We start from the raw sequence: 12,425 nt of genomic DNA, 5'->3' as shown, positions 1-12,425 counted from the left end.
TGTAATAGCGGAAACGTTTATTTTCTTTAATTTAGGGATTTTAAGATTAATTCACTGATAAGTGATTGCCAATTTCTTTTTCTACTTACCGATTTTACGTTGAGAAACTTAACATTTGTAGTCTTAAAGCCTCAGTTGGTCAATCATATTCGACGAAATATTCTTCACTGCATACATTAGCCTTAAGGTAGTTGTCGCGCGGCAGTCATATCCAAAAAGGGAAAGAAACATTCAATATCTATGATAATATTGCAATGAAATATCCTTTGAAAAATACATTGAATTAAATTAAATTAATTCTATTTTGCTTTTATTATTCGTTAAAATAAGTTTGAAATGGATATACGTTTGAAAGCGTACAGTTCAGTGTTCTCAAACATATTAAAATATCCGTTTCATCTGCACGGACATGTGCAACAATCACGATAGTGAGATGGACGGTGGACGAATTCTTCGCCTCAACTAATATCTTCGAAACAAAACGGTAAACAATTTTGAAATTTTTTACTCGCGTTCTCTTTATATCAATTTATCATATAGTTATCTTTTATCAATATCTCACGACTCATTTAGATGAAAAAATAATGAAATATGTTCAATTTATCTACTACATAAAGAATCCGCATGTAAAAACTGTAAACTTTTATATTTTTTCCCCATATTTCTGAACGGTCAATCTTAATAAAATTAGGTTCATTTTACAGGTATTACTTATTTCAAATATCAGGCATATAATTTTTGAAACAATTGACGAAAATGGTTTTATACAACTACCTTAACTGTCGCTTTTCCAAAAGTAATGTTGCTTTTTTCCAAGTTTGACCTACTCTGATCTTTCTTTCCTTTATGTATCGGTATTCCCAATTCCATAGCTGCTTTAAAACGTACAATGTTACAAAGTTGAAAATAAATAAAACGATATTCATGAAATGTTGTGTTACTTCAAAATTGAAATACCGTCTTTCAGGAAATGGAATGTAAGAGGTTAAAGATTTTATACAAGGATGGAAAATCAATTAAGGAGATATGCTGTGAATGTTGAAGCTAACGTAAGAACTTTTTATGGTCCTGAAAAGGACCGGTTTTTGGAAATTCGTAATTCAGCCAAGTAGCTTTACTTGGAACTTGTGTACTTGGTGACAGCTTTGGTTCCTTCACTGACAGCGTGCTTGGCCAGTTCTCCTGGTAGAAGCAGCCTCACAGCTGTTTGTACTTCACGAGACGTGATGGTGGAACGTTTGTTGTAATGAGCCAATCGGGACGCCTCGGCGGCGATGCGCTCGAAGATGTCGTTGACGAAGCTGTTCATGATGCTCATAGCTTTACTGGAAACTCCAGTATCGGGATGGACTTGCTTCAGCACCTTGTAGATGTAGATGGCATAGCTTTCCTTCCTCTTGCGTTTCTTCTTCTTGTCGGTCTTGCTGATGTTTTTTTGGGCTTTCCCAGCTTTCTTCACTGCCTTTCCGCTTGCTTTAGGTGGCATGATGCTTCGATCAGTTTATTGTCACGCAAAGTCACTCGTACGAAATATTCAATGAATGTGGGGACCGCCCGCTTGGGCACGCTCTATATGGAGTAGCAGGGCCGTGGGCGCACCAATCAGGCGCTAGCGCGTGCAACGCCAACAGTGAGACGCAACGCGATTGGTGCGCACGAAGCGCCCTCTTTCCTACATAAGCGTTCAGCCGGAAAATTTACGTTCATAGTTGCTTCGCTTGTCGAACGAATAACTTGTGTGTGATTACTATACAGAGAAGTTATAATGTCTGGACGTGGCAAAGGCGGAAAAGTGAAGGGAAAGGCAAAGTCTCGCTCCAGCAGGGCTGGCCTCCAGTTCCCCGTCGGCCGTATTCATAGGCTCCTTCGCAAAGGCAACTATGCCGAGCGAGTCGGAGCTGGAGCTCCTGTTTACTTGGCGGCCGTTATGGAGTATTTGGCTGCTGAAGTGTTGGAATTGGCGGGAAACGCTGCACGTGACAACAAAAAGACGAGGATCATCCCACGTCATTTGCAGCTGGCCATTCGTAACGACGAGGAACTGAACAAGTTACTGTCTGGTGTGACCATCGCTCAAGGCGGTGTGCTTCCAAACATTCAGGCAGTTCTGCTACCCAAGAAGACTGAGAAGAAGGCGTAAACAGTGTCGATCAATTAAACAAAAATGGCCCTTTTTAGGGCCGCAAAATGGTTTAACGTAGAATATGCACCCGATTCATGATTGAATCGCTATGTTTCTTCATCTCTTAATACTAATTTAAAACTGTTAATGCATTATATTTAAAAAACAAAATTTATACGTATCCTTTCACGAATACCTTTTTACAACGTAACAATCAATACCATTTCATAAACAGAACTACTCGTTCTGCAACTTCACAGTTACTCTAAGCCAGCACACTGTCCAAATATCAGCTTTAAGGCGTTTAAAGTGAATTTTTCTTTTCTTATAGAATTCTTTTCATTGTTACACATATTTAATTATATTATGACTAAATTTATGTTGATATTAGAAAGCAGTAAGATGCTCTCTTAGACCTGGGAGAGTTTTAGAATGAGCTTCTACAGTTACAGTTTTAGTTTTTGAATTTTATCTTTATTTTTGTACTTTTAAGAATTTTTTTTAAAACAATATTAATAATAATAATCTTATTGTATGTTGTGAATTGCATGTATATCTTTTGGGATCTTTACAGAAGTTTTATAACCATTTCTTAACCTACTCCGTTCATACCTTGGCATTCTTTCTTTCTTTCTGTCCCAGTCTTTGGAATTCCTTAATATAATTACATATAGCCGGTACAGGGTTACCCCTCATGCAAACATTTATCTTTTTTATTCTTTATTTATTCTTCCTTCCCAGCTGCCAGTCTTTTGCATTAGCGATCCATTTATCCAACTTATAGACTAGCTCATGCGTCATTCTCTCTCTCGTGACTTTATATTTAACAATATGTGAGAGGTACTCTTCCTCTTCGTTACATATAATACATTTGTTATCACAGAAATTTTTCCTTGCATTACTACCGACGTTTCCGCATCTTAATCTCGCCCATGTTTTCTTGATATTAGCTTTTATATCAGGATCCTCCCAATAAGCTTCCATTTCGACTCCGTGTTTTCTATTATAATCCGAGCAGTAGCTAGAACTCGACTTTCGTCCAGTCAAGTTGTCGCTCTTAGTCCGTTTTACCTTTTCTTTTTAACTTAATTCCGTGCTTAATAATTTCCACAATATCTACATTATCACCCTCTTAACTCGACCAAAAATCGTTCCTCACCCACATCTTCCATAGCCCTTTGAAGTTCTTTTCCCCATTTTAAAGGATTTCGGTTCAGAATACTCCTTATTTCCTCTTTCAGACATTTTCTGGCCAGCGGTCATCGCTCATTTCAAAGATTTCAACCAGATAGTTTGCTGCTCGCTTCCAAATTTCAATTTTAATTCCTTTCTGCCCTGTCTCTAATCGTCAGATTTAGTTAGGTGTATTCCTACCTAGGCCCATTGCCATTTTGGCATATCTGGAATGAAGACGTTCTAATCCTCTTTTACAATGTCAGCTCCACACTTCCACCCCATACAACATCCCGCTTCTTGCCAACGACTGCATAAGCACTAAACGTCGCTTGAGGCTACCAATTTTTACTCTTTTGAGAACGCCTCATGCCGCATTGATCGCCTTGTACATTTTTCCAGATATTCTATCAACATGTTTTTCAAATGTATTTCCAGAGGAGAACCACCTACCCAGATATTTATACTCTGACGATTTCCAATTCTTCGTTTTTCCTACCTCCGTTTTGGAACACGAGTACTTTTGTTTTGCCTATGTTGATAATCAATTTGTTTCTGTCTACATACTTTTTCAATGACGCGATCGTGCTTCCCAAGACTTTACCATCGTCTGAGACCACGACTATATCGTCTGCGAACTTCAAAGCAAAGATTTTTTCCTTTCCGATTACACAGTCTCCCTCATTTTTACGCCGCCATATCTCGTAAATGTCCTCGATAAAGAAATTGAAAAGAAGCGGGCTCAAGGGATACCCCTTCCATAGATGCATTCTATCATTTTGAGCATTTCTTCCCAGTGTGCTCTCTCTTTGTCATTTATTTTCTTTAGCTCTCTTATCGCCTCTTTCCCAGTGGTCCCCCTATTAGCCAAGATATTCTTTAGACTCGTGAAGACTATTTTCTATTGATCTTTGATTTCTTTACGGCATTCTTTAGGACCTTGTAACCCATTTCCTAGCTTTCTAGTCATTCCACCTTTATGTGCCGTGTTCCAAATTATTTTAACTAATCTATCCCATTTATCTTCAGGCGGTGCCACCCCTCGAGAAATCCTTCCTTGCATTCTTCGCTAAGTTCACCGTTCCATACTAGCTTTTTCCTAATTTCCCTATTGCTTGTTCGCTCATTTGTATGAACCTCTGTACCTGTTTTGTATTGAGTTGTGCTCCCAAGGTTAAGCGAAATTGGAAGGTGATCAGATTCAGTTCTAACCTCTGTTTTTAGATCGTTGATTAACAATTGGTTTTCGTCACTGATTATGACGTATTCAATGACCGAGCCATCGGAATCTTCAACAAATGTTAAGTTTCCTTTTCTACGTCCCATTCATGACTATTAGCCAATTCCTTTCGCAAAAATCCAATAGCTTTTTCCCTTCACTATCCAATAGTTTATCTTCCAATCGCCTTCTAATCGTTCTTCTCCTAGCCTAGCGTTTATGTCCCCAACTAACAGAATCGCTTCCTCCCTTTCGAATGCCATCTGTATCTCGATTCCAAGCTCGTTTTCAAGTTTTCGGAAACCACAGATATAAATAGTTATGCTGGTGAATTTACCGCTTCTATTGCATAGCTTGATCCCTTTAATTACTAGGCCTCCTTTCCATTCACCTATTATTTCATTTTTTATTGTACCTTTCCTTAACCCTACTATTTGCCCCCCTATAGCACGGTTTGTTTTATTTATTCATATCCGTGGTTTCATTGTCCAATCAAAGATCCTATCTAGACTACCTATAATATTATTTTCCTGTTTATGCTCCATCCATGTCTCCTGGAGGGCGATGATGTCGTACTATTTGAGCCAGTCCCAGACTTGGTGAATCTTCCTCACACCAGCAATCTTCCACGACACCGTTCGAATCTCCCGCCGTCTATCTCCAGCCGCTGTAGTCTTGTTGCCTCTGGTTTCCTCGATTCCGAAACCCCTGAAACCCATTTGAATCTGGAAACGTAGGTAGGGCAGGCCCACCTCCTTCATTTATTTCGGAGAACCGGTCTAGTCTGTGCCTTCGATATCACTCCACGTATCGACTTGTGTTATCATTATTGATGAAGGCACTGATGTTTTTGCAAATTTATGTCTCGGAGCGAAAATGTCACTTTCAACCAAATTGTCAGGGCCGTCCAGATCCTTGTCACTAACAGACTCCCACCGTGTTGAAGTATCACTTGGACTATCAGCATCGTGCGTCTTTTGTTCTTCCTTGTTGCTAACGTAATTATCCAGCGTCTTCTTACGGCTGATTGTAGGCTTTTTTTTTGCTGGTCGAAACCCTTTGGTCTACCTCTAGCTTTCTTAACGACAGTCGTAACTTCTTTTTGGTCCATGGAGATTCCTCGTCGGCGTTTGGCGTTGTGGCGTTGCGATCGCCTAGGTCCGCCGCCCTAACTCGCTGTTTCACCCGTAACCCCGCTTCACGGACGTCAACCGTCTCTAGACGCAAACTCGGCACCTTACGATCACGAAGCTGAATCGTTGCCAACGCGGCCATTGCATATTTTTGATGTATGACAATCCATAGCTTGTTGAAGTCAGCAGTCTCACTTGTTGCGATACGGACTCTCATGAAGATGATCGATAAGAGAAAAATTGACAGTGATGGAAAAAATCTCGTTTCATGCGCTTAACGCTTTTGCGTTTCTAACATAGACACACTTCTCCATTTCATTTTTTGTTTTAATATGCCGTGGCCGCAGCGTGGTCTGATTAAAAAGAAGAATATAATAACACTCACACGTATGGCAGGCTGTTTCACTTTTTAATAGTTTAAATACAATTCAGTCGAATAGAAAAGCAGTAAAAAATGTCCCAAAATATTGCACTTATTGATGTCAGGTAAAAAAATGAAAAGCATAAAAGAATCACACAATTATTTACTATGTATGGTGAGATGAGACAAATAGGGTATCTGCTTAGAAATTTTTAGTTCCATACATTTTTGAGTAGCCTCATTCAATTTAGTGAAATTTCTTTATTCAAGCATACGAAAAAATAATTTTATTTTTAATATCTCGAATTATCAGTATGTTCTGATGTAAATAATAATTCAGAATTAAAATTCTACTTCGATATAATTTTCTGATAGTTCGATGTATTAAAAATGTTGTGTTTCCGTAGCCTTGCATGATAAAAATTAAATGAAAAAAAATCCCTAACCAGATACATTATTTGTTTCATCTCACCATAGAAAATAATTGGTTCACTTTTATATGCTCATCATTTTATGCCCGAGATTAATAAAGGCAATTTTGTTTTTGGTAATTTTTCGTAATGCCTTCTTTACCCGTCTGAATATTCTTTATGTTATTGGAAAATGAAACAGCAAGCCATAGGTGTTTCTCACAGGCAGGCTCTCGGAAAGAAGAAACGTTCACTGATTCATGTACCAATTTATTGCATGTATACGATGTGACATAATACAATATTTGTAGTCTAATATAATCATGTATTTAAAGAATCTTAAGTTAATTAACTGTACCAATAAGTATAAATGATAATTAAAAAAAAGGGAAAAGACATGAATTTTGAACTCGAAACTCTCGGACGTTAATCTAGTACCAAGCACGTGTACCACCCAGTCATTGTGACATATTATATAGGAAACTAGTTCTAAAGTTACCCACGTTTGAGAGTTTGTTTAAAATTTTCTTTGCTTACTCTACTATTTAAAGAGCTTGATATGGATGTTAAGGTATTAGCATTGCCACAGTTAACTATCTCGTTCCTACGGTTTATGTAATATCCAGTAAAAACAGGTGGATACAAGTCTCCCTATTTGAGTGTTCACCCGGTTTAAAATCGTGGATCTCGAGGAACACACGAATTCTTTCCCCCAATCAAGTTCGGAGCTAGTTCGAGATTCTCGTTCATGTGGCGCGTCGACGCGCCAAAACACGGCTCCAGATTCTCTACTTACTTACTTACTTATTTAGTCTCTTTATTCAATAAAATTTTGTTTCTTCACACAAATAAATGTTATTTGGTTTACATGTTATTTTTTATAGCTATTCCTATTCTAGCGAACTTTACTAGCTTATTTATGTCGTATCACGAGTTATTTAATTTTTGGTTCTTTATTGCTCCTTATTTGGCTTCGGGTAAAAATTTGAAAAAATCCGAATTATTTTTGAGTTTTTCTTAATCCTATGCGCTTACAACTAGTTATAACTAAACATATATACATATATATAGATGTGTACAGATTTGGCTTATTGCATAATAAGCTGATGCGGTAGTTTGTATTTAATTTTAAATGGCGCATTATGTCTATTGATAGTTCCAATATCATTGAGTATTGGGAGGTTTTTAGTTTGTTCATTATAAAACTGTTTTGTTCGCTCGCGTATTTCATCGAGGATGTCTTTTATGTTTGTCTGCTTTCTTATTTCTAGATTAGATATGAACCATTCCGCTTTACTGATAGATCTGATCGATTCATTTTGGATGATTTGTAGCTTTTTAATATTAGTTTTACAGGTATTGCTCCATATCGGAGCTGCGTACAATATCACAGGTTTAATGATTGCCTTATACAATAGCAGTTTGTTTTTAATACTAAGTACGCTTTTCTTACACAATAGTGAGTGGAGCATTCCTCTTATTTTTTGTACTTTGACGCATATATTATTTGTGTGTGCTGTGTAACTTAGCTTATCATCTAGTAATACCCCCAGGTATTTTGCCACCCTTTTGGGTTGTATGTGTGCGTTGTTTACATAAAATGGAGGTATGGTTTCCTTGCTCTTTTTCCCCTTTCTGGTGTATACAACCAATTCTGTTTTTGTTTCGTTCATTTTAATTTTCCATTTAGCAAATTGTTTTGTGATGAGTTCGATGTGTTTTTGGACATTAGATTGTGCTATCTTTTTGCTCCACGAGCTAGAGTAGACTGCGGTGTCGTCCGCGAATAGTGCTATTTGTGTTTTGAATGTTTTTGGTATATCATTGATATAGTAGAGGAAGAGGATTGGTCCCAGGATTGAGCCTTGTGGTACTCCTGCAACTATATTTTGTTTGAGAGATGGTTCTCCATTAGTTTGGATCGTGAATGTTCTGTTGTAGAGGTATTGTTAAATGATGTTAATTAGACAGCGCGGAATGTTGAGAGCACCTAGTTTGAATATTAGTCCTTTGTGCCAGACAGTGTCAAAAGTTTTCTCTATATCTAGTAAAACTACCGTTGTTATTTTATTGATATTGAAATTTGTACTGATGTAATTAGTTAGTCGTGCAAGTTGATGGACTGTGCTGTGACCTACCCGGAAGCCAAACTGTTGTGGTATGATTTGGTTATTCGTGTTATCGTGTGTTTTTATTCTGTTGAGTATTATATTTTCGAAAATTTTACTTACTGTTGGAAGTAGGCTAATTGGTCGATAGTTTTGTGGAAAGAGTTTCTCTTTTCCTGGTTTTTGAAAAGCCAGAACATTCGCGTGTTTCCAGATATTTGAGAAGTAGGAGAGCTTGAGGCAGCTGTTAAATACAGACTGCTTCAAGAAGACCATATGGAAATATCGAGGTGTTTTCAATAAGCGACCAGGCAGAATGAGCATCTACGAACACAAACTGAATGTGTCGGATGAAAAACCATTCGTCAACCGCTCCTACCCGATACCAATGAAACTTCGAAGTGCCGTCGATGAAGAAATTGAACGGATGCTGAATTACGGTATCATCCAAAGATCTGATAGCCCGTACGTCAACCCGATTGTACCGGTTACCAAGAAGGATGGATCCGTCAGACTATGCCTTGAGGCCCGCAAGCTAAACGAACTCCTTGTCGCCGATGCAGAATGTCCTCAAACTACTGAAGAACTCTTCCAAGGATGTAGCGGTGTGAAGATGATGACGAGTTTGGATCTGGTCAGTAGCTTCTCGCAGATCCCACTCCACCCAGATTCAAGAAGATACACCGCCTTCCTACATAAGGGGAAAAGTGACGAAATGAAAGTAACACTATGCAGACTGAAGACAAGTAGGACCTGCTTAATAAGAAGAGGGGACTACACCTTACATGGGCTGGGGGACAACACCATCAACTTCGTAGATGGCATCCCGTGCGTTTATAAATCATTCGAGAAACGCGTGGAAGACCTGTGGAAACAGATGCAAAAACTTCACTGTAATGAACCACCCAAAAGGATTTGGGAAAAATACATTGCAATTGAGCGGCTAAAGGTACCACCCGATAAAAAAGAAAACGAGGTGAGATCATGCCTGACCCGGAACCTCATTCGTAAGAAAGGCAGAAGAAGAATCGAACAATTAAAGGGGCGACAGAAGCGCCCAAAGTTTCAAGGAAACGATATGGTACTAGTTAAAGCTTCTAATGTTTCAGATCCGGCGAATAAAGGTATTGCGAAATTCTTCGCTCACTGCGAAGGCCTATACAAAATCCTTAACCAGATTGTAGAGGCCATGTACATCATTGGTGATCCAGATACGAGAAGGGAACGTGGCAGGTTTCATAGTAACAATATGAAACACTATAAAAAACCCACAAAGACCAATCCAACACCAAAGGATATGAAGATCGAGATGATAGAAAGGACATTACAGCAAGGAGAACAGCCACCAACCAGAATCGTTACACGCTCAGCCGGACGGCGATTAAGGATCAGCGAAATTCCCTTAAGGAGATTTAGACGCGGAAAAATAAATTATAAATTAAGCATAATGACAAACCGTGTTAATAAGGTTAGGAAAATAAGTTGTTGTCGTGACCATCCACCAAGGTGCACGGCACAACCACAATGATTCAAGAAGATACACCGCCTTCCTACATAAGGGGAAAAGTTACGAAATAAAGGTAACACCATGCAGACTGAAGACAAGTAGCACCTGCTTCATAAGAAGAGGTGACTACACCTTACATGGACTGGGGGACAACACCATCAACTTCGCAGATGACATCCCGTGCGTTTATAAATCATTCGAGAGACGTGTGGAAGACCTGGGGAAACAGATGCAAAAACTTCACTGCAATGAACCACTCAAAAGGATTTGGGAAAAATACATTGCAATCGAGAGGCTAAAGGTACCACCTGATAAAAAAGAAAACGAGGTGAGATCATGCCTGACCCGGAACCACGTTCGTAAGAAAGGCAGAAGAAGAATCGAACGATTAAAGGAGCGACATAAGCGCCCAAAGTTTCAAGGAAACGATATGGTACTAGTTAAAGCTTGTAATGTTTCAGATCCGGCGAATAAAGGTATTGCGAAATTCTTCGCTCACTACAAAGGCCTATACAAAATCCTTAACCAGATTGTAGATGCCACGTACATCATTGGTGATCCAGATACGAGAAGGGAACGTGGCAGGTTTCATAGTAACAATGTGAAATACTATAAAACACCCACAAAGACCACTCCAACACCAAAGGATATGAAGACCGAGATGATAGAAAGGACATTACAGCACGGGGGACAGCCGCCAACCAGAATCGTTACATGCTCAGCCGGATGGCGATTAAGGATCAGCGAAATCCTCTTAAAGAGATTTAGACGCGGAAAAATAAATTATAAATTAAGAATAATGACAAACCGTGTTAATAAGATTAGGAAAATAAGTTGTTGTTGTGACCGTTCACCAAGGTGCACGGCACAACCACAATTTATTTTGGGGGACTGTTGTAACGTGACAAAACGATCAGCCTCTCAGTACTCCTGTACTGAGAGCGCACCCGTTACAAAGGGACAACAAGGACACGCGGCTAGTATAAACACGCGCCGATAGATGGAAAACGTCTCCCAAAAGTGAAAATAAGGAAAGTTAGTATCAAGGTAATCCGATAGATGATTAGCGCTTCCCGCTAACAAATATCAGATTACAATTTGTTAAATACGACATTTCAAGTCAATAGAAGTCAGGTCACAAAAAGTTGGAATTACTAGAGGAGAATAAAAAGTGAAGAAAAATCATCGTCAATAATCGTGTCAAGAGACTACAGAAAAATTAGCACCTGCTATTCCGGTTATACCTCAACGTAGAAAAGATTGTCAAAGTTCTGAGTAGACCACCGGGATCTATCTCAGAAACTTGCGTCAGTGCCAGTTCATAATCAGTCATCCGCGCCGTTAGGAGTTGCGTCGCACATAGTGCCATAGCCGCTAGGAAGGCAAAGCGCCTCTAGGGTTATCGAACCAACACCGGCAAATCCTCTGTACCTCCCATATAGGTCAGAGAGAGATAGGGTTAGACAATAAACATAGGCAGACACCTAAACAATCCGTTTTCCTACTATACCGACAATAGATTTGGATTAGATAAATGACACCGATTATAACTCTACTGTATCGATCATCGATTATTTAATAAAATTTTGTTATTTTATTTTACGTTACCAACCTGTGTCGACTACCTTCTTAAAGACGCCAGCCCCGAGCACTTACCTACATCCCATTTCGTGCACTCATAAGGAGCGTACGAAATTGTTCTATTGACAAACGTTACACTATATACATATTATATCTATATACACGTTATACTTATTATATCAATTTTTTTTATCATTATACTGATACATACACACGATGTTATACAATCGTAATAAAACAATTACAAAACTATAACCTCAATTAATGTAATTAAACGTACAACCCATTCGGCTTTCATGAAACAGGTCTTAACTCGTGTATCCTGATTTACACCGCGAATATTGTACCCTACCACCACCACCGCCACCACCACTATAGATCTTATTATCCTGCGCATACTGGCGATCCACCAAGCGTCTCTTTCGCACAAAAGCGTCGTAGTACTCTCGGGCAATTCTATCGTTTTTCCGCAAATCACCGCTAAACACATTCTGGAAGGCATGCTCCACCACCATAGATCTTATTATCCTGCGCATACCGGCGATCCGTCAAACGCTTCTTTCGCACAAAAGCGTCGTAGTACTCTCGTGCGATTCTATCGTTTCTCCGCAAATCTGTACTAAACACATTCTGGAAGGCATGCATCCCGAAGCCTGAGGACAGTTAGTGTAAAAACATCATGCAGAATTGGCCGCACACCGTTGACGTCTCGCTCTGAAGCTGCTGAGTGTTCCATCGGAAGGGTCGACAGTTCCGTCGGAATCTCGATGCGTGGTGATGATTCAGCGGTGGTAATCCGTAGCTGTCAAAG

General features: G+C 39.2%; 2 protein-coding genes across 2 annotated transcripts; one reads left to right on the top strand and one right to left on the bottom strand.

Moving 5' to 3' along the window:
- Nucleotides 1-984: 984 nt before the first annotated feature.
- LOC107267671 (histone H2B-like) lies at nucleotides 985-1,528 on the bottom strand. The gene has a single exon (XM_015739650.2). The coding sequence runs from the start codon at nucleotides 1,484-1,486 to the stop codon at nucleotides 1,115-1,117; it is 372 nt and encodes a 123-aa protein (XP_015595136.1). The 5' UTR covers nucleotides 1,487-1,528; the 3' UTR covers nucleotides 985-1,114.
- A 195-nt stretch (nucleotides 1,529-1,723) lies between these two features.
- LOC107267670 (histone H2A-like) lies at nucleotides 1,724-2,938 on the top strand. The gene has a single exon (XM_015739649.2). It carries the CDS (start codon nucleotides 1,766-1,768, stop codon nucleotides 2,138-2,140), a length of 375 nt encoding a protein of 124 aa, XP_015595135.1. The 5' UTR covers nucleotides 1,724-1,765; the 3' UTR covers nucleotides 2,141-2,938.
- The last annotated feature ends 9,487 nt before the right edge of the window (nucleotides 2,939-12,425 follow it).

Source organism: Cephus cinctus, unplaced genomic scaffold (genome assembly GCF_000341935.2).
Source record: "Cephus cinctus unplaced genomic scaffold, Ccin1 Ccin1_scaffold0443, whole genome shotgun sequence".
Taxonomy (NCBI): Eukaryota; Metazoa; Arthropoda; class Insecta; order Hymenoptera; family Cephidae; genus Cephus; species Cephus cinctus.
The sequence above is the reverse complement of the archived record's forward strand: the minus strand, read 5'-3'. Positions and strand labels throughout refer to the sequence as shown.